Source organism: Platichthys flesus, chromosome 3 (genome assembly GCF_949316205.1).
Source record: "Platichthys flesus chromosome 3, fPlaFle2.1, whole genome shotgun sequence".
In the NCBI taxonomy this organism is placed as follows: domain Eukaryota; kingdom Metazoa; phylum Chordata; class Actinopteri; order Pleuronectiformes; family Pleuronectidae; genus Platichthys; species Platichthys flesus.
In genome coordinates, this window is record NC_084947.1 from 4,044,096 (window position 1) to 4,066,484 (window position 22,389).

The window sequence follows — 22,389 nt, forward strand, 5'->3', positions numbered from 1 at the left end:
AGCTTATGTAGAGAGTACAGTGCTGATGATGAGGCTCCGGTCTATTTCAGTGCATTTTATTTTCAGGATTGCTTTCATTTTAGCTGAAGATGCACTTGAATCAGTTCAAACCCTTTTGTGATGGATGCACTCCCGCCGTGGGAGTCAGTCCTATTAGTAAGCTTTTCCCTCCACTCTACCAGGGGAGGATTACATCACTGTTTTGTAACCTGCAGGATGACAGAATGGGAGAGAGGCGCAGGGGGCAGGACGAGCAGCTCTCTGTGGCTGACTGCAGGGCTTCAGTGTGTCAGCTCTCTGTGAGACTCTTAGTGCATCCACAGTGGACCTGAGAAAGTCTGCGTGACATGTGATGCTCCGTGTCGGACACTGAATCAACGGACCCTGCTTCATCCTCCTCTTCCTCCTCCGTCAGTGTGTCATTCACTGCGCACAGCTTCCTGGAAGGCATTCTCCTGCAGCCCTTTGCTTTTAGTGCAAATGATGTGAGCCCGCTCCTCATGCATGGTCCTAAAGGCACCATCTATATGAGATATAATATATAATATACATTAATTGACATAAAGCATCTAAGAAACGTTTTTAATGGTTTGAACAAACACATCAGCTTCTTATTCCTCTTATAGTTTATATCACAGGATAAATATTATCTTTCAATAAATGTTTTCATCCTTTCAACCAAAATGATGCAAATTATACTTCCAACAGAAACCTGGCCACAATTACAACATTAAGGTTATAAACATGCACATATAAGGAATTTTAAATAAAGTAATAAAGGCAAAGTGAGGGTAAAACAGGCGAGTGGTAGAGGAAAACATTTACTATTCCATTAAATGTGAAGTTAATCTATTAAAAACTAAGTTTGTCTCCACTTTATCTGCATAATTAACCAAACCTGATGTCATTCTGTTTGTCAAGAATCAAAGTGCTGCCTGTAACATGTTTTTTAACAGGACTATTTCAACAGGTAAACAGTAGATGGATAATGATTAATTATGATAATTGTGAATTGGAAACAATTACACCATTTCACAAAACAGGTTAAATAACCCAATTTCAAATGTACCTGTTGTTCACATTATTTTTGAATTTAAGTGTGTTTCCTTCACATAGTTTTTCTCCCTTATGCATCATAATGTTGATGTAGGAACAACCAGTATTTTATAACTCTTAGTAAGATATAAATATTTTATTAAACTACACATTACATCTCATATCATCTAGCTGATGCTTTTATCGAAGGAACCAGGAATCATGTAAATACATTCGCTTCAAAAAATCCAAACCTCAAAGTGTTGACAAATGAATCTCAATTTCCCTATATCTTACACTTTAGTATGAGATGAACCTCATACAGCCAAAATGGTTAGATAAACACTTTATTATTAATATTATTATTATTATAATGAGTCATGACCTGACAGCCTGAACTCACCTGTTGCTGCTGTCGCCGCCTCGCGCTCTACAGGTGTCTCCTCGCGACCAGCAGCACGAGCACGGTGAGGTGCAGGGCCGTGCGCAGGAAGCTCCTCAGGTGGCCGTGCCCCGCTCTTTCCCCGGCGCTGTCCCCGGGTCTGTCCCCGGCTCTTTCCCCGCAGCCGCCGGCCGCCCTGCCCTTCTCCAGCTGGTCCCCGATCCTCCGCAGGCGAGACGCCAGAAGCTGCGCCACCGAGCAGGGCGTCGGTGCGCGGCCGCTGCAGGTGCAGTCCCCGGGCAGCAGCAGAGGCTGGTCTATGGGCAGCCAGCACATCCTGTCTCCTCTCTCTGTCTCTCGGAATATCAGTCTGATCGAGCCTCCTTCTCCTCTCTCATCAAAACCTCAACTGGGTTTCTATTCCCCCCTTTCTCTCCCTTTCTCTCCCTGCCCCTCTCCCTCCTGTATTATTCATTACAGAGTCACGTGATGTGGGGTTTACATCATCTTTTCCCAAAAGAGACACGCGATGGTTAACAGTTGGATCTGCTCTTGTCTGGGTCTTTTGTTATGAGCGGGGACATTGTGTCTTCTCTTTGTCTCATTTATTTATTTATTAATTTCCAACAAGACTCCCCATACACACATGCATGAAACAAATACATGTATTAGTTTATATTCATATAAATCACCAGAAAACACGGTGTGTGTCCAGCCTATAATAAAACTGCGGAATAAAAGAGCGGAACTTTAAATCGCCAGTACTCTGTCGCTCCACGGACTGTTTATAGAGACGGACACATGTTGTTTTGGTGAGAGGGCCAAGCTTAATTTTTCTTTAACGTTTCATTTGTGGCTCATAAATCACGTTTTAACGATTAATATCAAACTGACGGTATGTGTTGTTGACGAGGAATGAAGGACATGGCGGGGGACGAACTTGCTGAGTTCAGGGAGAGTTGGAAACAAGAGCTAACGAGTAAAACAGGGGAGCAGGGACCTGTTGGTGTTGTCCCAGGTCAGTCAGGACACAGGGACTTGAAAAACAGGTATTTTGAAGATTTAATAAACCTCAACAAGGCCTGTAGTCCGGAGAAAGACGGCTGTGCTGAGGAGGATGAAGGTTGCACGGCTGGAGGAGGAGGAGGAGAAGCAGCGGCAGGGTCAGAGGAGCAGCCGGAGTATGTGTCCATTGCTCGGGGTTTGCTGGACGGGAGGACCGGTCCTCTACTGCACAGGATCGAGGAGGAGAGGACACGGAGGAAAAGACAGTTTCACAGCAGGACCGGGTTCTGCAGCTCGGCCCCGAAACAACAGCAGCAGCCTCAGAGGAAGGTGAAGAAAGAGCTGGTGGATCAACTCATTCAGGACCTGGTACGATGAAGATGAGGAGGATGATAATGATGAGGATGAAGATGATAGTGAGGGTGATGGGGATGATGGTGATCGGTATGATGTTGATGATGAAGATTAAGATGATAGTGAGGATGATGGGGATGATGATGATGATGATAATCAGGTGATGAAGATGATGATGATGATGGTTGACCGGAATCCGCTGAGTACGTTGGATTTCTTTTCCTTTGCAGAATGAAGTGGATGACATTCCCTTCTTCGATGTCGAGTTGCCGTATGAGTTAGCTTCAAAGATCTTCCAGTATCTGAACTGTACTGAGCTGGGCCGATGTGCACAGGTAAGCTGCCATAATAATAATAATATTAATAATAATAATAAACGAGAGAGGTGGCAGGAGCGCTGCTGGTTTCCTCAAACCACTGGTGGAAGGGAATAAATTATCGATTATTGGCTTTGTTTCTTATTATCTCTGTGTGTCAGGACACCCTGATGAAGGCATGAGCCGAATTCTCCTCTAAGACAATACTAATAAGCAAGCAAAATTACTTGATTCGGACCGAGCTGTGCAAATAATGAATTGAAAAAACTGAACACAGTTTTGAAAAAGTGCTTTATATGAATAAAGTTTATCATGTAAAGTTGTGTTTATAAGAGAGATTTGAAAACAGGATAAGGGGTCTGTCCTCAAGGAGATTGTGGATCGGTGTATAGGGCCTAAACTTAAAAACAAAAAAATTGTAGAAAGAAGTGTCTGCAACTGAAGGGCAGGAGTCTCACACTAAATCAAAATTGTAAAGCAACAGCTTTATACTAAATCTTCATACTAAATGTTTAACCTTCGATTCTGTAAACTCACCAGAGAACCCTGAGACAATGTATTGTCTCAGGGTTCTAGTGAAGTCTTTAAATTTCTGTAAACTTGCACTTTCCCAATTATGCAGGATTGCTTAGGGCGTCTTAAAACTGTATGTGACTTAATTTGGTATAGATTAGTAAATTAAATTTGGTGCAGCCGATCCCCAGCGCGAGTTGCACAGAATCCATTTGGCAACTGGCCGTTCTCGTTAAGCACAAACAAATTAAGTGACGCAAGCATGTAATGTATGCTGACTCAATCCCCTGTCCCTCTGCCCAAACCTCCTCCCAGGTGAGCAGGGCATGGAGAGTCCTTGCTGAGGACGGCGTTCTGTGGTTCAAGATGTGCATGGGGGAGGGCTACCATCAGGATGCCAGCGTGTCTGACTCCCCCTGCTGGAAGAGCACACTGCGAGACTGCAGGAACTCGGCCAAAACTGTGCGCTCCAACTGGAAGGTGAGCTTGAGGTCTTCTACTCCAGTGAATCTGCCACTTCATTACCCAAATACAACACCTAGACAGATGTTTGTCCGGGACAATTAGTGCACAATTTACCTCACATCACACGTTTACAGTACATTGTGCTCGATGCTGTTTGACTGTTATCTGTGGCTCATAATTGTATTGTACAATAAGAAGCAGACAAATAGGTATTTTAACACAATGGCAGGTTAGAATGGATAAATTGTTACAAAAACTACCAAGAATGTACATTTTTATATGTCAACTTCTTCTGCACACAGGTGATAAAACAGTGATGTGTTCAAATTCCAATATTATCATATATTTCTTGTGTAGAATCGAGTGGGATCCATCAGCCAGTTGCAGTTCGAGCTGGGCAAGGTGCTTTGTGACGTCAGCTCCTGTGACAGCTTCGTCTTCGCCGGGTGAGTTTTAATGTCATTAAAAAAAACACACAGGTCACTTCTGACATCATCTGCCTCGTTAGTCACTCTTTATATAGTCATATAAATGTAAATATGTAAATAACCAGAGTCTATAAATCTTCATGGATGTCACATTTAAACTGATAAGATTATTTTATCTATGGAAAAATAATTAGTTTGAGTCACTGCTGATCAGATTTATTTCATATTGTGATTCCGTTTTCAGCTGTTTATGCATGAAGTCATGGTTTGTGTATTTGTTTCACTTCTACTAATGGTTGTAGTAATTTTAGGGAAGACTGTATGAAAAGCAGCCAAACTAAACTAAACCTGTGAGCTGAGACAGTGATAGATTGTGCGTGGCCCTCAGGAGCCCAGCAGACGGCCCACCAGGACACGGGCCTCATCTCCAGGGAGTCATGTGATTAGATTCCCATCAGTCTTTGCTGTGTCTCATTGGAGATTGTTTGTATCTTGTTCACGTTGGCAGATGTAGCACACACTGTACAGAAAACAGTCTACACACAAAATAAGAAAACCCACTTTGCTAAATGTGCTTTTAAGTTCCTTTCTTTGTGTCGTAGCTATTAACAAATTCACAACATCAATACTTTTCCCATTATTTTTTACTTTAAAGATCATTAATCTCAGTGAAGGTAGAGGAATCTGTTTAACTAGAAAATAATCAATAGCAGGTAATCAAGAATGATTCAATTGTGTTCAGAAAATCTTGTTATATAATCGGTAGAATGAGATTTGGCATTTAAGAGGCAACAGGAGACAATCATTCATTAACTCAGTAATTAATTATAAGAAGTTGCACAAAGTTTGCTTTTATTCGTGCACGTTTTTTTTTCTGCACGTGAAAGTTTTTACACATTTCTTGGATTCAGCATCTTCATCCTGTTGATAATTGGAATTGAGGTGATGCACTAATTAAGTGAAAGTGTGTATTCCTATTGTTTACTTCCTTCCGCATTCTGAGATGCCAATCACACGCACACGCACACGCACACGCACACACACGCACACGCACACACATACACAGACACACAGGCACACACATGTACACCCTCTGTCACACTGTCACACACTGTGGCTGCGAGGCGGATACTTGCTCAGGCATGATGGTATCTGTGGAGGTGGTAACGCTGGCAGTTTGTCGTCTCCCACAGCGAGAGCTCATTGACTCTGGTTGAGAGCGAAGGAGGTGAGGGAAGGGGAGCGAGGGGGGGGGGGGGGGGGGGGGGGCGGTCGAGAACAGAATGGAACAGGAACCCGTCGAGGGGGCCACGGGGTGACTGTGTTGTTACTTGTGGAAGTGAGATCAAGACGCCGTTTTGATCGCCAACACGGGCTGAAGTGAAGTGAGGTGGTGGGAGAACAGCAGAAGGTCACAGCTTAAAGTGTTGAAGAACTGAAGCCGGATCAAACCTGACTTAGTGATGTATTTTATAATCAATAACACGATAGCACAGTAAGTTCTGTCTGTGTAAGTGAGGAGCTTGTCGACCTCTGTTGACCTCTGCTCTTCACACTTTGGATCGATGGTTGGACTTTGAAATAAATCTGTTGCTTTGCCTTCAGGCTCAGAAAGGTCTCGTTCTGTGGAACACTTGCTGAAGTTTGACCGCTCTGCTCAAAGAAAAGAAACTTTAAGTTCATGTTACAGGAAGTAGAGGAAGCGATGAAAGGCTTGTGAAAGGCTCAGTTGATACAAGAGTTATCTATCAAGTATTCAAGTACTCTGATCATTACTAATCTGATTATTTATTGCTGGAGAAAGAAAATGCTAATAGATAATCAAAAACAGTTTGCTAAGTGACTGATGGAGTTAAACTTCCAGATTTTAATTGTTGCGTGTAAAGTTTGACAAATACTGTCAGTATGTGAGTTAACAAGTTGTGTAACCTTGTGCTGAACGTATTTAAGAGAAAATTACTGACACCAGTTCAGAAAAAAGGTTACCTTTTCAAATGCAAACATTTCCAAAAAAAGAAGTCTAAGTGAGTAGAGGAGGCAGATGTGAGACGGGAAATGATTCAGGGGTGAGAGGATGTGTTGATGTGACTCAGTGTTTCTTGTGTGTTTCTCAGGTACACGTCAGGTGACGTTCGGCTGTGGGACACGTTGCACTGGGACTCTAACGCCTCGTACCTGAAGCCCAACAGCCTGTCAGCGAACACGGAGCCCAGACCTCATGTTCTCCAAGTCCAAGTCAACAGCACAGTGGCTGCTGCGGCTTATGAAGATGGTGTGTGTGTGTGTGTGTGTGTGTCTGTGTGTGTTGCCCCGAAGTGCAAATCACAACAAATCAGAAAATACAACGGCATTAACTTTGAACAGAAAAGGTCTGAAATGTATTTCCCTGTCCTCGGTTCAGGCTGTGTGGACCTGTGGAGCACGGAGACAGGCGGGGAGCCTATCCACCACTACCAGAGCCCAGGGAGGATCCAGGCTCTGGCCCTGAGCCCCGACAGCCCCGTGCTGGGCTCCGCGGCCGGGCCTGATGTTCGGCTCGACTGCGCAGACGATCGCGGCTACTGGAGGACAATCAGCCGGACCCGGCTCCCGAACACTGTGAGTCACACAGATGAATTCCTCATGCGGCTGAATAAATCTTTACTGATGTGCTACTGTTTTAATTAATAGGTTGTGATTCACACGATTTCTTTTTGTGACTTTCATCTAGAAATGTCTCGGCTTATGTGAGAAATAATAAAGGAAGCATTAAACAACCTTGACTGGTTCCACATGTTATGGCTTTACAGTTTCTGGAGGGATGTTTTGGGAATGTTAAAATTATTAAATATTTATTTTACCAGAGCTGACTTGTTATTTTTAGTTAAATATAAAGATTTTCTGCTTTTCTGGATAAAAAAAAATATATATTTATTTAATAGTAAATTCAATATACTCTGATAATTGGACAACATATTGAAAGAGTTCCTCTTGGGATTGTGGAAATTGTGAAAACAGTGGCAGTTACTATTAATTGTATAAAATTTAAACAAATATCTGATAAGGGTTGGAAACTCCAAATATGTATAATAAATATAATAGATTTTACTTTATTTCTTTAGACTTCTGGTCACGCCACATATGTGTGAAATTGTCGTATGAGAGCTCAATATGTGTAACTGCAGCATGATAGATATAAACCGTTTGTCCATTGTGTGTGTGGCAGGTAGACAGCCTGGTCATGGTGCCAGGCCGGGTACACCAGAGCCCGCTGGCTGCTCTGGCAGCAGGCGACTCTGTGCACCTGCTCGACCCACGAGACGAAAAGCCACGGATGCTCCACTCGGTCTATGGACATCCAGTCACGTGCCTGGATGCCTCGGACTCCCATGTTGCTCTCGGTGTGAAGCGCACAGGCTGGACAATGCACGACGGAGGCAACAAGGTAAGTTCAATATGTGGAAGTAGGGAGATATTGATTTATTGATTGTTTGTTCTTGCACAATGTGCCACAACATTTTAACTATTTTAAACTTTGCAACAGAAATAGTCTGTCAGTGCCTACAATGGTCTTTTTGCTTATAATGATGTTACCTTCAAATTCTTCATGATTCTATAATCTGTACAACCCAAGCAACAATGTAATATAGTCAGTAAATACTGAAATTGATTGGTGAATTTTAAATATACAGTTTCTTTGATAAAAATTTGCCTAAAAGCACATACTCAGATTCTCGTTGTTGGTAGCAATGACACAAATTCAATTCATTCAACACTTGTAAGTATTTTATTAACTAAATGGAAACTTGTAATATAGATTTTAATAATATATTTTAAAATCATAGATCCAGTTGTCCAGTGTGCAGGTATTAGTAACAATCTGAGATCTTCTTCAGCTGTTTGACCCTCACAGTGTCTGAGCACATCGGACACACACCCTCCGTCTCCAACAACCGAGTGAACTCCGAGTAGAGAGCAGGGAATTCACAGTTTGGACACTCTGACCAGTCTTCTTTCAGCATGTGACGACCCGTGGCGATGCAATAGGGCACGTTGTTCTTGCAGGAATAACACTGCAGCTCGTTCTGTGGGAGCTTGCAGCCACAGAAGGGACATGGAGTCTTTTCCTCCTCCAGATCTTTATCGGGACGTCGAACCAACCACTCAATCAGCCTCCGGTTCTTCTTGTCGATCTCATTTCGGTACTCTGGTCTCATCAGCAGGGCTCCAAGCTTATAGGCCGAGTCTCTCAACCCGGAGCGGTGACACTCTATGACTGCTTCCGTCAGAATGGTAACAACATCTTTAGGAAACCGGCTGATGTAGTTGGAGACTCGAAGGAGCATGTGGCCCGCTTTAAGGTGTTCTCCTCTGTTTGAATGCAGCTTTGCAAGTTTGTAGGAGTGATAGATCATCAGATCGGTGGTCATGTCCTTAGGGATCTTAGCCTTCTGGGCCCTCAGCTCCGTGTACATGCTGAACAACCCGTTATGGGCGTTACAGTAGTGCCCTGAACGCTGCTCCTCTCTGGCGAAGATGATGGCCGTTCGAGCAGCCTCCTTGTGCCGCTGCAACACCATGTAGAGACGGAAGAGGTACCTGGCATCCTTGGGCATGCCGTCACTTTCCCCCATCAGGTAATCTATCAGCTGATTGGTCAAAGAGCTGTCTTTGGCCTGACGCACCGTCTCAATGGCCATCTCCACTGCCAGGTTGTCGTCTGTGTTGGAACACTTCAGGAAGTGTCCCAGGGCTTTGCTGTACTGTCCACACTTCTGGAAGAACTTTCCAGCCTGCAGATGTTTCCTTCCTCCTTCAAAGTAGAAAGCGATGCTCTGGTAATCCTCCTGTGTCGCCTCAGAGCCGATGAAGTCGACGTAGACCTCCATCTTTCCGCGCTGCGCTGCCAGCTGGAAGGCTTCATCTTTGTACTTGCACAGAACCAGGAAGTGGATGGCTGAGCTTTCGTCGTTCAACCGCAGGAAGAACCTGGAAACCATTTTTACTCTGTCAATGGTCGGCGTCTCCATGACGATGCGCACAGCGTCCTCAGGGTTGTTCAGGTGGTCCAGCAGAACTCGGATCACGTTGTCCCAGTCCTTCGCGCTCTCATAGGCCCGGGCTGCGTCCTCATACTTTCCATCCGCCTCTTTGGCCTTGGCATACTGCAAGTGGATCTTGGGAGAGGAAACCTGTGGCAGCAGGTCTCCCACCTTCGACCAGTTCTTGCAACGAATGTAGAGCGACGCAGCCTTATCATAATATTGGCCTTTCTCATAGAGCTGAGCAGCTTCAGGGAATTTCTTCATGCTCTCCAGAATGGCTCCACATACTTTCTTGAGCACACTGCTCGGGTGCCGAATAGCCTGTAGGGCTCCTTTCTTGATGTCACCCATTCTGATGGACATCCTGGCTATACCTGCTTGACACTCCTCGTCGTGCTCCTGGAATTTTTTATTGCGGGTCATGCCTCTTTTATAGTGAGCCAGTGCGTTCTCATAGTCTCCAATTAACTCCAAGTGGACGGCATATTCTTTTGATATAAAAGGGATCTGATCTTTTGCTAGCCTCTTCGCTAACATAAGAGCGCTCTCCCAGTGCAGCAGGTCTCTCCTCATCTCCAGGGCAGCGACTGGGCAGTTTGAGGACAGGTAGAGTTTCTGAGCCTGGTTGTAGTCTTCTAGAACCTTGGCCAAATGTCCTGCCAGCAGATTCATGTTCACTGTACCCTGGATACCCTGCAGGGACAGGACCATGTCCGTGTTCCCACTATTGCTGTAGACCTCGATGGCAAGATCGACCTCCATGTGGAGCAGGCACGTTTTGCCTAACTCTGCCCAGTCTGCATCACTGCCTGCGGACTTGCACAGATCCCAGGCTTCGTGAAACCTCTTCAGCATGAGAGCCTGTGTGAGCTGCTTGCTGAACTCAGGCGGCGAATCTGTGCACTTGGTTGAGTGCTTGAGGAATGAAATTGTACTCAGAGCCACTTCACTGTTCTTCCCACTTGCTGTCTGACAAGTCAGAACGCCGTTATACAATAGCAAAGGCTTCTGGGGAAACAGGAGCGTGGTGCTTCCCACCAGAACCACTCTGGGACCATATATGGTGGTTTCATGCAGGGCGTAGGTGTAGACCTTGTCGTTGTCATAAGCTACAAACACTCCTCTGTCAGCATACCAGTTCTCCCACAGCACTCCTGTGATGGTGGGAGAGAAGTTGGGGAGCTCGATGCAGGGGTCCTTGATATTTTCAGGGGAGAGCAGGAAGCCGTTGTTCTTGTCATCAATGAAGACCAGCCGAGTGCCAGTTAGATCAGGAAACACTTTCCTCACGCCGACTGAATGGCTGTAGCTGCTCACAGTCCTCAAGTCCTCCATCAGGACACACACTACATTACCTGAATCAGTGCCATAGTACAGGAAGTCAGAAGTGAGGGCGTGGCAAAGGATCCGACCACTTCTGTCATCATCAGGAAACAACTTCATCTGTTTCTTCTCCTCATGGTCTTTGCCTTTGATCATGTGCAGCTGCACCTTTCCATCAAAGAGCGCTGCTGCGTAGTTGGAGTTCAGGCACATGCTGGCTATCGTCCCCGAGTACTCAAAGTGCTTAAGCTTCTTAAACCCAGGTTCATTTTCTACAAGTGTGTAGAACCAGGCTCTCTTGTTCATCCCCACCGCCACGTGGTACGGTCCCACTGCAATGAAAGTGGGCTCGATGTCCACTTCTATGGCCACAGGGGTCTCTCCTTCCACCTGGTTGGAGACGGTGACCTCCACCGGGGAGGTGAGGAACGCCAGCCGTGTTCCAAACCTGTCACCCAGAATAGGCAGCGTGGTGAGGAAACCATGGAGTGTCCCTTTCTCTGTGGAAATAGCCAACAGCTGTCCGTCATCTGTCCAGCTCAGATGGTCCAGACCTTTAGTCTCATAATCCAATCGAACAACATTGGTGTTATCTTTGAGCTCAGACAGGTCGTGGATCATTATGCTGTTGTCCCCACAGGAGGCAGCCTTGTTTAGTGATGATGAGATAGCCACACTGTTCAGGCTATCTTTATGGTTGTAAGCCGGGTAGAGCTCCTTCCCAATCTCACTGAGGTGAGTGGAAATAACCACCGTGTATCCATTGGAGAATCCAATGAGTATGTTCCCATCACCATACCAGTGATATGACACGATGCTCCCATAGCGCCGCTGGAAGGTCAGCTCTACCCCGTTATCAGGATTATTGACGTTGAAAAGCATCAAAATCTTCTTTCCCACAGACACACTCACAGTGCTCTCTCCTGGAGAAGACCTTTCATCTGTCTTCATCACAGAGAAGTCAATTTCATTAGGCTCACCGCAAAGTGTTGTCCGTCTGATGGTGTCCCCCTTATGATTGCTGATGCTCAGCGTGTTGTCTTCACTTCCAAGAGCCAGGAGGTTCTGAGCACTCCAGCACCCACAGGTGATCTTTTTAGAGTGTTTACCCAGAACAGGGATCTTGCATGAAGTTTGCTGATTGTAGATCATAAGGTTTCCTTTGACCGTCCCGACAGCAAACATTGGGCTCGTCTTTGACCACAAGATGAGAGACATCTGATCTCTCATGCCGCTGTTTATCTTGGAAGACTTATTGACAGTCGCATCCCAGAGGAAGATGGACCTGGATTTTGCAGCTATCACAGCCAGAATGTCTCCATCCTTATCCCAGTCCATACCCACACAGCGCCCTGGCAGGTTGAGTTCAGTCCACTTGTGTCCATTTCGATCAAATATCTTCACTGAGTTGTCTTTTCCGGCAACAGCAATGAAATTACCAACAGTTTTCTGCCACTTATAGAGTAGGTTAGAACCCGCCCAGGCTTTGTCAGCAAGAGTAAAAACCTTCTTCATTTCTGCGATCCGGATTCTTCTTATGCTGATAAACAGGTGTTGATAAACTGGTATAGTGAGTCAAGTGAGCGACACTTGACTCACTATAACACTTCTCCTTTGATGAACCAACATAAAGGTACATTTACCTAACATCGACATTTAACATCGACCTTTAAGGCGTCACCATCAGTAGCACATCATAGCATATAGATATTATATGAATGTTGGCGCTGTGATGGACAGGCTCTCTCTCTCTTCCCCCCCCCACCCCCCCCCCACCCCATGCCAGCTGACCCATAAAGACTAAGACAGGAACACGGATGTACTGAGTTTCACAGGAGGCTAAAAACAGACGTGTGTTTCTTTTGATAAAAAGAGACTTGCAGCGCCATTTGAGTTTTAATTGAACTGAAAGCTGCCCCCGGTTCAAACCTTGTGACGATGATTATCTGCTTCATTGTGAACAGCACTCTCGTATTATGAAAAAATCATCTAGTGTTTGTGTGTAAATGGAAGTGATGGAGTTGTGTCAAGGCGTCTTTAGAGAAAACTAAACACAAAGAGAACATTTAGTTTCATTTAAAGTTTGATCAGAATTTTGGCCCCCTTAGACCCCCTGGGCTCCCATTAGAAATTACTGTTATGTACCTGCGGTGGGGGGGGGGTATAGCAGACAAAGCCACTTTAAATAGCAACAGGTTCACCTTGGGCCCCGCTCCTAATTACTAGAACCCTGAAGTGACCTTTAATAAAGTCTCGTTCCCTGAGCTGCATCTGTTTGTTTCTAATACTGTTGTGTTTCCAAGGACCCTGTGCAGCTAATTGACTCTTGAGGCTTTACTTAGAAAGAACCAGGAGCCCTGAGACAAGCGGTTCTGTTGGGATTGTGAAGCAAATATTTAGAACTTATTATTCTTCATCAGGTTATTTGTTGTTATGGTTAAAATGCTGAAATTTGCTGCCTCTAAACGTATCCAAGGACATATTTCCTCTTACACTAAGTTTTCCTCAGTTTACAGTTTGTGCAGCGACTAGAGAGCTTTGCACCCTTGTGTCCTCATTGTGTGAGCAGCAATCTGTGTTTTTGATTGATAGGTCTTTGGCAAAACTGCTGCGCTGACATCACTCGTATTGAAAAATATTTTCTGCTGCAGCAAACGCAGATCCAGAGCTCCACACGGTGGCCAGAGGGGAGAGCAGCGCTGAGAGAGATATCATGGTTCCACTAAACAAAGATATCAGTGTTATCACTGCTGTAATGAGGCAGAAACAAGATGAAGCTAAATCAATTAATACATAAATAAAACCACTTTACACTTGAGAAATATTCAGTTAGACAAGTTTAACTATACAGACAATAATGTTATACTGGGCTTGGTATGCAGATGTGGATTTATTACTCAAACTATGTTTTGATTTAACATTTGGTATAATATGAATAATTCGAGAATCAGGTAAAATTTCTCAAGTCCATTTTTGATACCAGGTTCTCTCATTAGATACGTAACTGATATTAAACCACATATTGATTATTGATGAATGCTGATGGTGTCACCTTAGACAATAGAAACTGGAAATTCTGACATTTTATAGATGAAAAAGTGATAAATGGATTTAAGATAATTAACAGATTGAATAGTATAAACCTCAGTTATACTTTGATCCTAAGGATTGAAGTTTCATCCCAATGTTGTTTGCATTTTTTCTTTATCGAAGTTCTTTCAGTTTCTTTGTTCCTACCTATGGCAGTCTTTAAAACTTTATTGTTTCCATGGTGACGTGAGCCCAAACTCTCATATCAATGATATGAGATTAGCATATGTCTCTTACTAATTAATATATTTTACAGATTTAATGAACCTGTCTGTCACTGTTGTCACACTTCAAACAGAGATTTCTGTCTCTTAACAGGAGAAATGAACACCGATGGCAGGCGCAGCCTTTAGTAAGAAAACATATGCTCCATTAAAATCTGTCAGAATGTACGAAGGTGACATCATCATCTCACACCTTCTCTTCTCCGATGAAGTGATTTATTTTTCCTTTCCAGCATTTTGACTCTGTTGAACTCTACCATATTGTCAAGTTATAACTTGACTCAGACTCGTTGGTTCTCGCTGATTCTGCTGCAGCTTTGTTTTGAAAAGGCAGAGAGAGAGAGTGTGTGTGTTTGTGTGTGTGTGTCTGTGTGTGTGCGGTTGAAGCCAGTGTCCAGATCCTCATTACTACTCGCCTCGTTCTTTGCCAGTGGACCGGCGGCGCCCAGGCATCCACCCAGCTCGTGTCTGGGCCATTCAGCACGAGCTGGCGTCTCCATTGTCAAACTGTCCAATGCACTGTAGTGGATCTGCCACAGAGGGCTGCATGATGGATGAACGGTTGGATGTACAGTATACGAACATGTGCTATACTGCAGCTGGACTGACTGATGTCAGCTCAGTAGCACAGCAGAGATGGTGTGTGATGATACTACGATGATCTCAGGGTCTACAGGTGGATGTCAGGATATAAGCGCGGTCAATAGACTGTATTTTGATTCTATACAAACAACAGTTACATCCAGAGTTTCCAGATGAGCAGCCGACAAAATGAGTGTCCAAAATTCTCACTTCTCGGTCCTGTGAGACGAACTGCAAAAAGACAAACGACATGCTCCAACGTGGTAATCTCTGTTTGTCCACATGGTCTCTGAACCAAATGTTGCTCTGACTCCGTGTTTGCTCAGATGTGGGTGTTTGTTCCATGGAGAGTAAACAGTCTGCAGGTTTTACCTCAAACCGTTTGTTAGATTCACTGGTGAGTTCCTGTGTTGGTTGGCCCTCAATGGCTAACTTTGTTTTTCCATTCTTGGTCTATGATATGACATTTAAGATGAATTATAGGGTTAAAAAAGTCTTACATGTGTTTGAATATGATGTACTGGGTCTTTTAGTTAGTTTGTAACGATGTTAGAAGATATGTCTGATATCCCTTCATATCTGTTGTACTTGACATGCGTCTTAAATTTAACTTATTATGATCTTAAAGTTGTAAATTTAACCTAAACTTGAACAGAAATCCTGATTAAAAGCCAAGTCAAATTGTACTCTTTGGCCAAATGTGCTCAGGCATCGGCAGCATGAAAGACTTTCCTTCCCAGCGCTGCAGTAATTGCCAAACATTTCATCTTTAAACAGCAAAGAGAGTAATTCCATTAACATCCCGGCACAAGCCACCATTAGAGTTCCCTTTGTCTGAGAGCCTCACTGGGCCTCCAGCAAATGCATTAACATAACGACTCCTCTATGGTGACGCTCCTGATGAGTCTTCATCAAAAAATATTCTGCTGCAGCCAATATTACAACAAAACAAATCTTTTGATTCCCTCAGTGACGGCAATTCGTTTAAGTCGGCAAAGTGGGCAGATATTTAATAAGAAATAATGATTCATTGATGGCGGCAGCCTGAATCTCGTACCCCCCCCCCCCATCCACTTCCCCTCCGTTGTCCAAATCCTATAAAGCTGTCATTTCAAAGTCCGGTGTGATTTGGGCTTTGCCCCAGGGCGGTACACAATTAAAGCTCCGCTTTGCCCAAATAAGGGACACATAGAAACCGCTGGCAGCTCCTCAAGGCTGACATCATGCCTCGTCTTTCCTCTTCCTTCACATGTCTTTATCTCTCACTCTCTCACTTTCTGTCTCCCACCTTCTCCCTCCCTTCAATTTCTTTATGGTTTTAATTAATCAAAGACGATTTGTTGTTTGCCTGGCGGCCATCCTGTTTGCTCTGTCTCGTTTGGATGAGAAAACACCAGCCGCTAATCGACCAATTAGGCCGGCTCCAGATGACATCATTGTAACTTGCGGGAAAGAAAGTTTCTGTGCAGCCACAGGCGCTGAGGTTCACCTCTGACTGGAGCTGAAGTTTGCCCTCCTGTTGACCCCCCTCCTCACTGAAGCTTTAATGTTTAAGTGTTGCTGTGCATTTCATTAACCGGCAAGGCATCACTGCAGGTAGTTATATGAGAGTGTTAATGATTTATTATTGGCTTGTGTCCAGTATCATCACTTCTATCTCAGTGTGTAGTGTCTTATTGTGCAGCTACAAAGAATTAGCAGCTAGGAAATTGGAAGTTAGTTCAGGAGGAAACTAAAAGACAAAAGAAAGGGTCTTGAAACACCGGCAGTGAACTGGAGTTTGTGTGATTTAATCCAAGATGATATTCTAAACCACTGCTGCGGCCGGTGGCTTCTGATGTGATCCAGCATTTAGCAGATGATGGACCTGATGCTAAAGTGAGCAGTTGTAATTAAAATGGAAAAAAAGCATTTCAGGCATATTAACTTAAAATAAAATACAGCAGCGAGCATTTGTTTTGTGCCATAATCTCAAACTTGATACTTTTAGTTTCAATTTGATGTTTTTTTTTTCAAAGTCTGATGAATGATGTAGATTTGTTGCCCCGTTTTTCATGATCTTTAAATTTAGGACCAAGAAAGTATAAAGAGTTATAAAGTGATTATGGCCTTTGTCAATTAGGTTGTTCCTGTTTGTTGGTTTGTATTTCAACCAGGATTATGCAAAATAATACTAAACCATCCTTAGTGTAGGTGTGAGCTCTCCTGAGTGTTGTTCTAGTTGTTTATATTTAGTTCCTCTGCAGTTATGAGTCAATATCAGCAGAAACCTTAATTTAGTTAATTTGGTTTGTTAGTTCGTCAGCAGGATTTCTCTGAAAACCTACAGAACTTTTTTACACATAACTTGGTGGAAGGATGGGACATGGGCCAAGAAAAACTTTAATTCTCTTCTCACGTGTGTTCTCTGGTCTCAGATCCACATCTACAGCCTGGAGACGGGCAAATCCACCGGGTGCGTCGGCAGCTCGCCGGGAGACTTCACCTGCATCAACCTGAGGGACTCCGCTCCTCACCTGCTGGTGTGTGGAAACAAGGACAGGAGGTGAGACGCTCTCAGACACAGATGGACAAAACACTACGGTCGTGCACATGGGCTGAGTCTCCCAATAACGGTAATACACATCACGAATGGCTGAATCTGAGCCAGGAACTGAAGCGGGTAATAGTTTTCTCACAGTGACACCTGAAGCAGAAGCTGTGGCTACTTGCAGCGGATAAAACAGGTGTTTCGAAAATGTGTGAGAAGTAAAGGCTTCGGTGCATTATTCACACGTCTGCCTCTGTGTTGCCTTGGAAAACAAAGCCATGAATAACTCAGAAAGAGAAGAGGCATTGAAATACTCAGATGTGCCGTGTGTGCTCTTGAATGGAAATGTTGCCTTTGTTACCTGGAATGCTTTAGAAGAAGGAAATCTGTCCATCTCGATCAAACCCGACAACACACGCGTGTCCATGCGCGTGTGCACACACTTGCCACATCGCTAACCTGCTCTCTCCAGACGAGGAGCAGACGCACAAAGGACCCATTCTCATCTATTCTGCCCTTGTTAGCGGGAGCGGCAGGGCATGAGCTGGCAGGAGAGGAAAAAATCCCTGGCAAGTCCTCGTCCGAAGCCCCCCCCCGCCCCCCACTGTGTCTATTCAACACTGAACCCATCTGGCTGTTAAGTAGTTGGCGTACAGCGAAAAAGACAGACAGACACATTATTTTGTTTAGTTTCTGTCCCCCCCCCCCTTCTCTTTCTACTTAGCAACCATGCGATGACAACACAATGCCTGGTTAAAGATGCTCGGCGACGCCAAAAGGAAATGTTCGACATTGATTTGATTCGAGAAGAATTAATTGAACGGCAGCATTTGAATGAAGAATTCAAATGGTTGTTTTCTGGCCAGAGCATCGGTTCAGTCTTTGTCCAACTGCTTTATGCTTTTTTGTTGCTTTCTTTCTGAGAGATGTGTAGCTTTGTTCAGAGAGACACACACACACACACACACACACACACACACACACACACACACACCCCAGCTTGGCTCTTCCACTTTGGCCCCGGCTGATGCAGAGCTCAGCCGAGGACAAATGGTAATCGCTGCCACTGAGGGACAGTGGGCGAGCTTGGCCCTCCGACACTGTGGCTTCAGGCCAGAGCCTGATACAGTCCTTCTTTTTGTCCAAATGAGTTTTGTCCCTCTGTTGTTTTCTTGTGTTGAGCTCGACGGGTCCTGATAACGGCTGGAACAAGGCCAGATCTGCACAACTGGGAAAGATGTGGTCGAAGAGCGAGTTTGGATTCAAATAGGAGAGAGGGGGAAATGAATAAGTGAATAATACCTGTGGCTGTGGCTCAGTGTTCATAATACAGGACTGCACGTATGAGTCCAGCTGTGGGACCAGTTTCTTTACATCTTTCACTCGTCTCCGATGTGATGCTGGCGGCTTGACTATTGATATCAAGGTCTCTCTAGCACATTGGTCCAGACTGATTTATGTTTCATTTACTGCCTTCAAGGGTCAATACTTTTATTTCTTCCACGTCTGTCTTAGATTAAAGATTCTAGATTGTTTTCTAGAGCCTCACAGAGTCTTTGCTGTTCGCGTGTATCAATACAAAACTTTAAAATGCCAGACGAAGGTTGGACACCAGCTGAGGACATCCCCTGCTGGTTGAAAGGTGCAGTTACAAGAATGTGAATGTAGACGTAAGCTTCCAGATGTTGATGTATCAGAAAGTTCTTTTTTTAATCTTCAACATTGTCAGTCGGGCTGTAGTTTTCTTCATTCGTTGTTGAATTTGGTTCATTCCTGACTGGGTCTTGTCCAGATTGTAGATTGCAGGATACATGTAACTGCAGTGTCTGCAGAGCACACAACCAGAAACACAGTTCGGCAAAGCTGTCATTGTGCATTTCAACATGTAATAATTTTGAAAATGATCTGTTTGAGTGGAAGAGTGGATTCAGCAAACCACACTTGTGCATCAAACATCCATCTTATCCTCTCTTATCCCTCCAATCCTTTGAGGGTCGGGGGCTGGAGCCAATCCCAGCTGACATCGTGTGAGAGGCGGGCTCGTCCTGGACAGACTGACGGTCCATTAAGACACAGAGAGACGAACAGCGATTCTCACACATTATCCTCAGTGTGTGATGATAAACGTCTCGTCCATCTGCAGGAACCTGTTCAGGAGTTAGACTCTTCTCTTATCAGGCAGATCTTCTGAGTAATGAAGAGGAGTCTGGACAACGACAGCTCACCGATGACCCATTGGCCTCCAGCATTAGATTAATGGTTCCACTGGGTCTGCCAGAAATGTTCGGTCCTCATTGTTGAAATGTGCGCCTCCATCACGTAAAGCCTCTAAACACACAAACTGCACACACAAGGCCACGGAGCCCATTTAGCTATTTAACTGTGATTCTTCTGCTTTTTTTTTAATTGGAGGCGGAAATGAAATCTGTGTGAGTCCCTGGAGTGAGTTGGATAATGCTAATGAGGTCCTGGAAGAGGGTTGATCCTGGATGGAGTCATGTCCTGGATCCTCTCGGCTGCAATAAAGCCACAATGACAACAGATGGAGCTCAAGCTCCCCTGGGCTCGTGTTGCTCATGGAACCCAACAAGAAAAAAGAAAAAACTGCTCTCACTGCATTTTATACAATAAATACTAACCCAATTACTAATTACTAATCTGATGCAGTTACTGAAGTAAAGTAATCATAGATTAGCATTTAAAGCATCTAAAAGCACAAGTTATGGAAAGGATGTTTCACTTAAAGGATGAGAAACAAATATCTAAATCTGAATACTGACGTAAATACTTGTAGACAAAATTACATTAAATCAAAATTAATCAACAAAGATATAGTCTTTGGTGCCATACTTTATATATTGTTCATATTTGTACAAGTTTATTGTGTGTTTTTTTGTAAACTCAGAGAAATGATGTGTTGCTTTGGTGAAGTCCAGGGTAAATAGAGCAGAACTCAAGTCTGCACTGACACATGTGCTTCAGCCTTTATTTGTCTTCGGGCTCTCGGCTGGATGTTGAAAGGTTCTCGTGCTGTTTTCTTCTCAAAGTAGGAATAGGGTCCTTTTGTCTGTACATGAATGCACTCTTTGACAAACTGTCCTCTCCGGTGCAGTCTTGGTATGAGTTCTCCGCCTCTGTTGGGAGGAAGCGAAACTCAAAATGACCATGCTTCACTGGAGATGACTGATACTATTGTCCTCCCTTCACTTCTTATTCATCCGTTGTGAATCACTCTGAAAACCACTTAGTGTTAAATTATCATGTTATCATCAAAAAGCTGCCAATGACAACATCTAGAACACGTGTTGTCCTGTGCCATCTTTCAGGGTGAGGGTCTTTGACCTGCGAGCCGGCGACTCCTCCGTGGCGTCCCTGTACGCCCACCACCTGGGCGTGACCTCGGTGCAGGCGGACGACTGGAAGATCGTGAGTGGCGGAGGCGAGGGACTGGTTTGTGTGTGGGAGCTGAGGATGGGGTCGAAGCTGTGGGAGACGCACAACAGGTGAGAGGAGAGAAAAGACGGCTGATCTAACAGAACAGTTTCGTTCTTATTGTCTTTTATTGCCACTTTTAAGTTCCAGGTGAATGATTTGTGTATTTTATGTCATTGCCCAAGTGATTCATGCTAAGAAACTCAGCTGTCATGTAGGTCACAGAGTTGGAAAACAAGTTATTACCACAACCACATGATCCTATACTCAAAAGTGTGAACTCATGAAACTGTTTATTATTATGAGTGCGTAAAAAGCAGTGATGTGATGGCTGTGTGTGTCCTGATTGTGTTGTTTTGCATCCTGCAGGCATCCCGTCAGGCATGTACGCTTCAACACCAGCACCCTGGTAACAGCCAACATCCCAGACGACAAGTCACCGCGGGGGGCCTGCATCACCGACGATGACCTCACAGCTCACCGCAGGTCACTGACCTCACTCCCACACTCTTCTTCTTCTGAGCCTGGATCTCTTCTCTACATCCACCTCACATCTCCCACAAGATTATAAAAACTCCTTGAGTCAGAAATAGTCTGAGTCTCTGAACGACAGGCTCATAAAACAGAAAGAAAACTGGTAACATTCTAATTTCTGTATTTAATATGTAGCTATAATTAGTATAAAGAACAGAAACAGGTCGTCTGGTTCTTTAAGGAGGTGATGAAATCCACCCAGTAGCTGCTCTAATGCTCACTAATGATATATCTGGTTTATTTCACATTTGCAAAACTTTACACTTCATTTTCCTCTCTTTATTAAACAAATGCTGTACAATGTTTTAATTGGTGAGCTTAAGAGGTTGTGACCTTTCCTCTAGTTTGTTTTATAGGTTTGTTTTTGTATGTACAAGTTCTGCAAAGTTAAAAAGCCTGACGGTAAAAAGAGCTCCCCCCTCCCCCACAGAAAACACTGAAGCTCCTGAAACACCAACAACACATTCAATACTTCAGCACCATCTTGATGTCACATGAAATCACAATGCCCCTAATTTGCATAATATACGCTCTAGCAGCTCGTCTGGAACGCCCCCCCCCCCCCCCCACCCCCACCCTCTTCCATAGCCATCCAGATCAAGGGGGAAGGTGTTCATGTTTTTTCTTCCTTCCATGCTCTAGACACCGGGGCGTCGTCTGCCACTTTGACTTCTCGGAGGACGCGCTGTCCCAGGACCACATCCTGCCCATCTGCAGGTCCGACTACAACCAGTCCGACGGCTACAACTACAACATCGGTCTGGCCATGCCGTACGACCGACTGGCCGGCTCCCACCCGTCACACTGACATGCACCGTCCCAAACTGGGACCAGTGAGGGCCTGAACAGAGAACAGACACTTTCACATTTGATCATTTTGTCCTTCCTTCGTCCTTTAACTTTAGGACTTTCCTTTTCTTGTCGTGGTCCAGTCAAGCTTTGTTATATGTTCTAATGTGTTTATTAACCATTACATAGGAATTCTGTACTTGATTGCTGCCCATGATCAAAACCTCAGTCATCATTAGTGTAAAATTACAATATTTTTTAAGTGATGTTTGGCTCAGTGGGTTTTAATCGGCCGCTTTGCAGCAGAAATAAAAAAAAGAAGTTATATTTTTACCTCATTTTGTTTTAATAATTTGTCAAAG

At 44.3% G+C, this 22,389-nt stretch overlaps 2 protein-coding genes across 2 annotated transcripts; one reads left to right on the forward strand and one right to left on the reverse strand.

Moving 5' to 3' along the window:
- Nucleotides 1-2,199: 2,199 nt before the first annotated feature.
- On the forward strand, nt 2,200-22,360 carry fbxw8 (F-box and WD repeat domain containing 8). Its single transcript, XM_062381441.1, has 11 exons — nt 2,200-2,791; nt 3,007-3,111; nt 3,922-4,086; nt 4,429-4,517; nt 6,614-6,771; nt 6,901-7,097; nt 7,705-7,923; nt 17,160-17,287; nt 20,599-20,775; nt 21,074-21,190; nt 21,881-22,360. The coding sequence occupies exons 1-11, from the start codon at nt 2,333-2,335 to the stop codon at nt 22,044-22,046; spliced, it is 1,980 nt and encodes a 659-aa protein (XP_062237425.1). The 5' UTR covers nt 2,200-2,332; the 3' UTR covers nt 22,047-22,360.
- On the reverse strand, nt 8,348-12,457 carry LOC133937863 (WD repeat-containing protein 19-like). The gene has a single exon (XM_062381440.1). It carries the CDS (start codon nt 12,359-12,361, stop codon nt 8,348-8,350), a length of 4,014 nt encoding a protein of 1,337 aa, XP_062237424.1. The 5' UTR covers nt 12,362-12,457.
- Nucleotides 22,361-22,389: the final 29 nt, after the last annotated feature.

Bases quoted from the DNA above. Each gene is read 5' to 3' on its own strand.
- LOC133937863 (XM_062381440.1), bottom strand. From the start codon at position 12,361: ATGAAGAAGGTTTTTACTCTTGCTGACAAAGCCTGGGCGGGTTCTAAC.
- fbxw8 (XM_062381441.1), top strand. From the start codon at position 2,333: ATGAAGGACATGGCGGGGGACGAACTTGCTGAGTTCAGGGAGAGTTGG. The intron at 6,772-6,900 runs GTGTGTGTGTGT...TCCTCGGTTCAG, and splicing joins TGCTGCGGCTTATGAAGATG to GCTGTGTGGACCTGTGGAGC. The intron at 7,098-7,704 runs GTGAGTCACACA...TGTGTGTGGCAG, and splicing joins GGACCCGGCTCCCGAACACT to GTAGACAGCCTGGTCATGGT.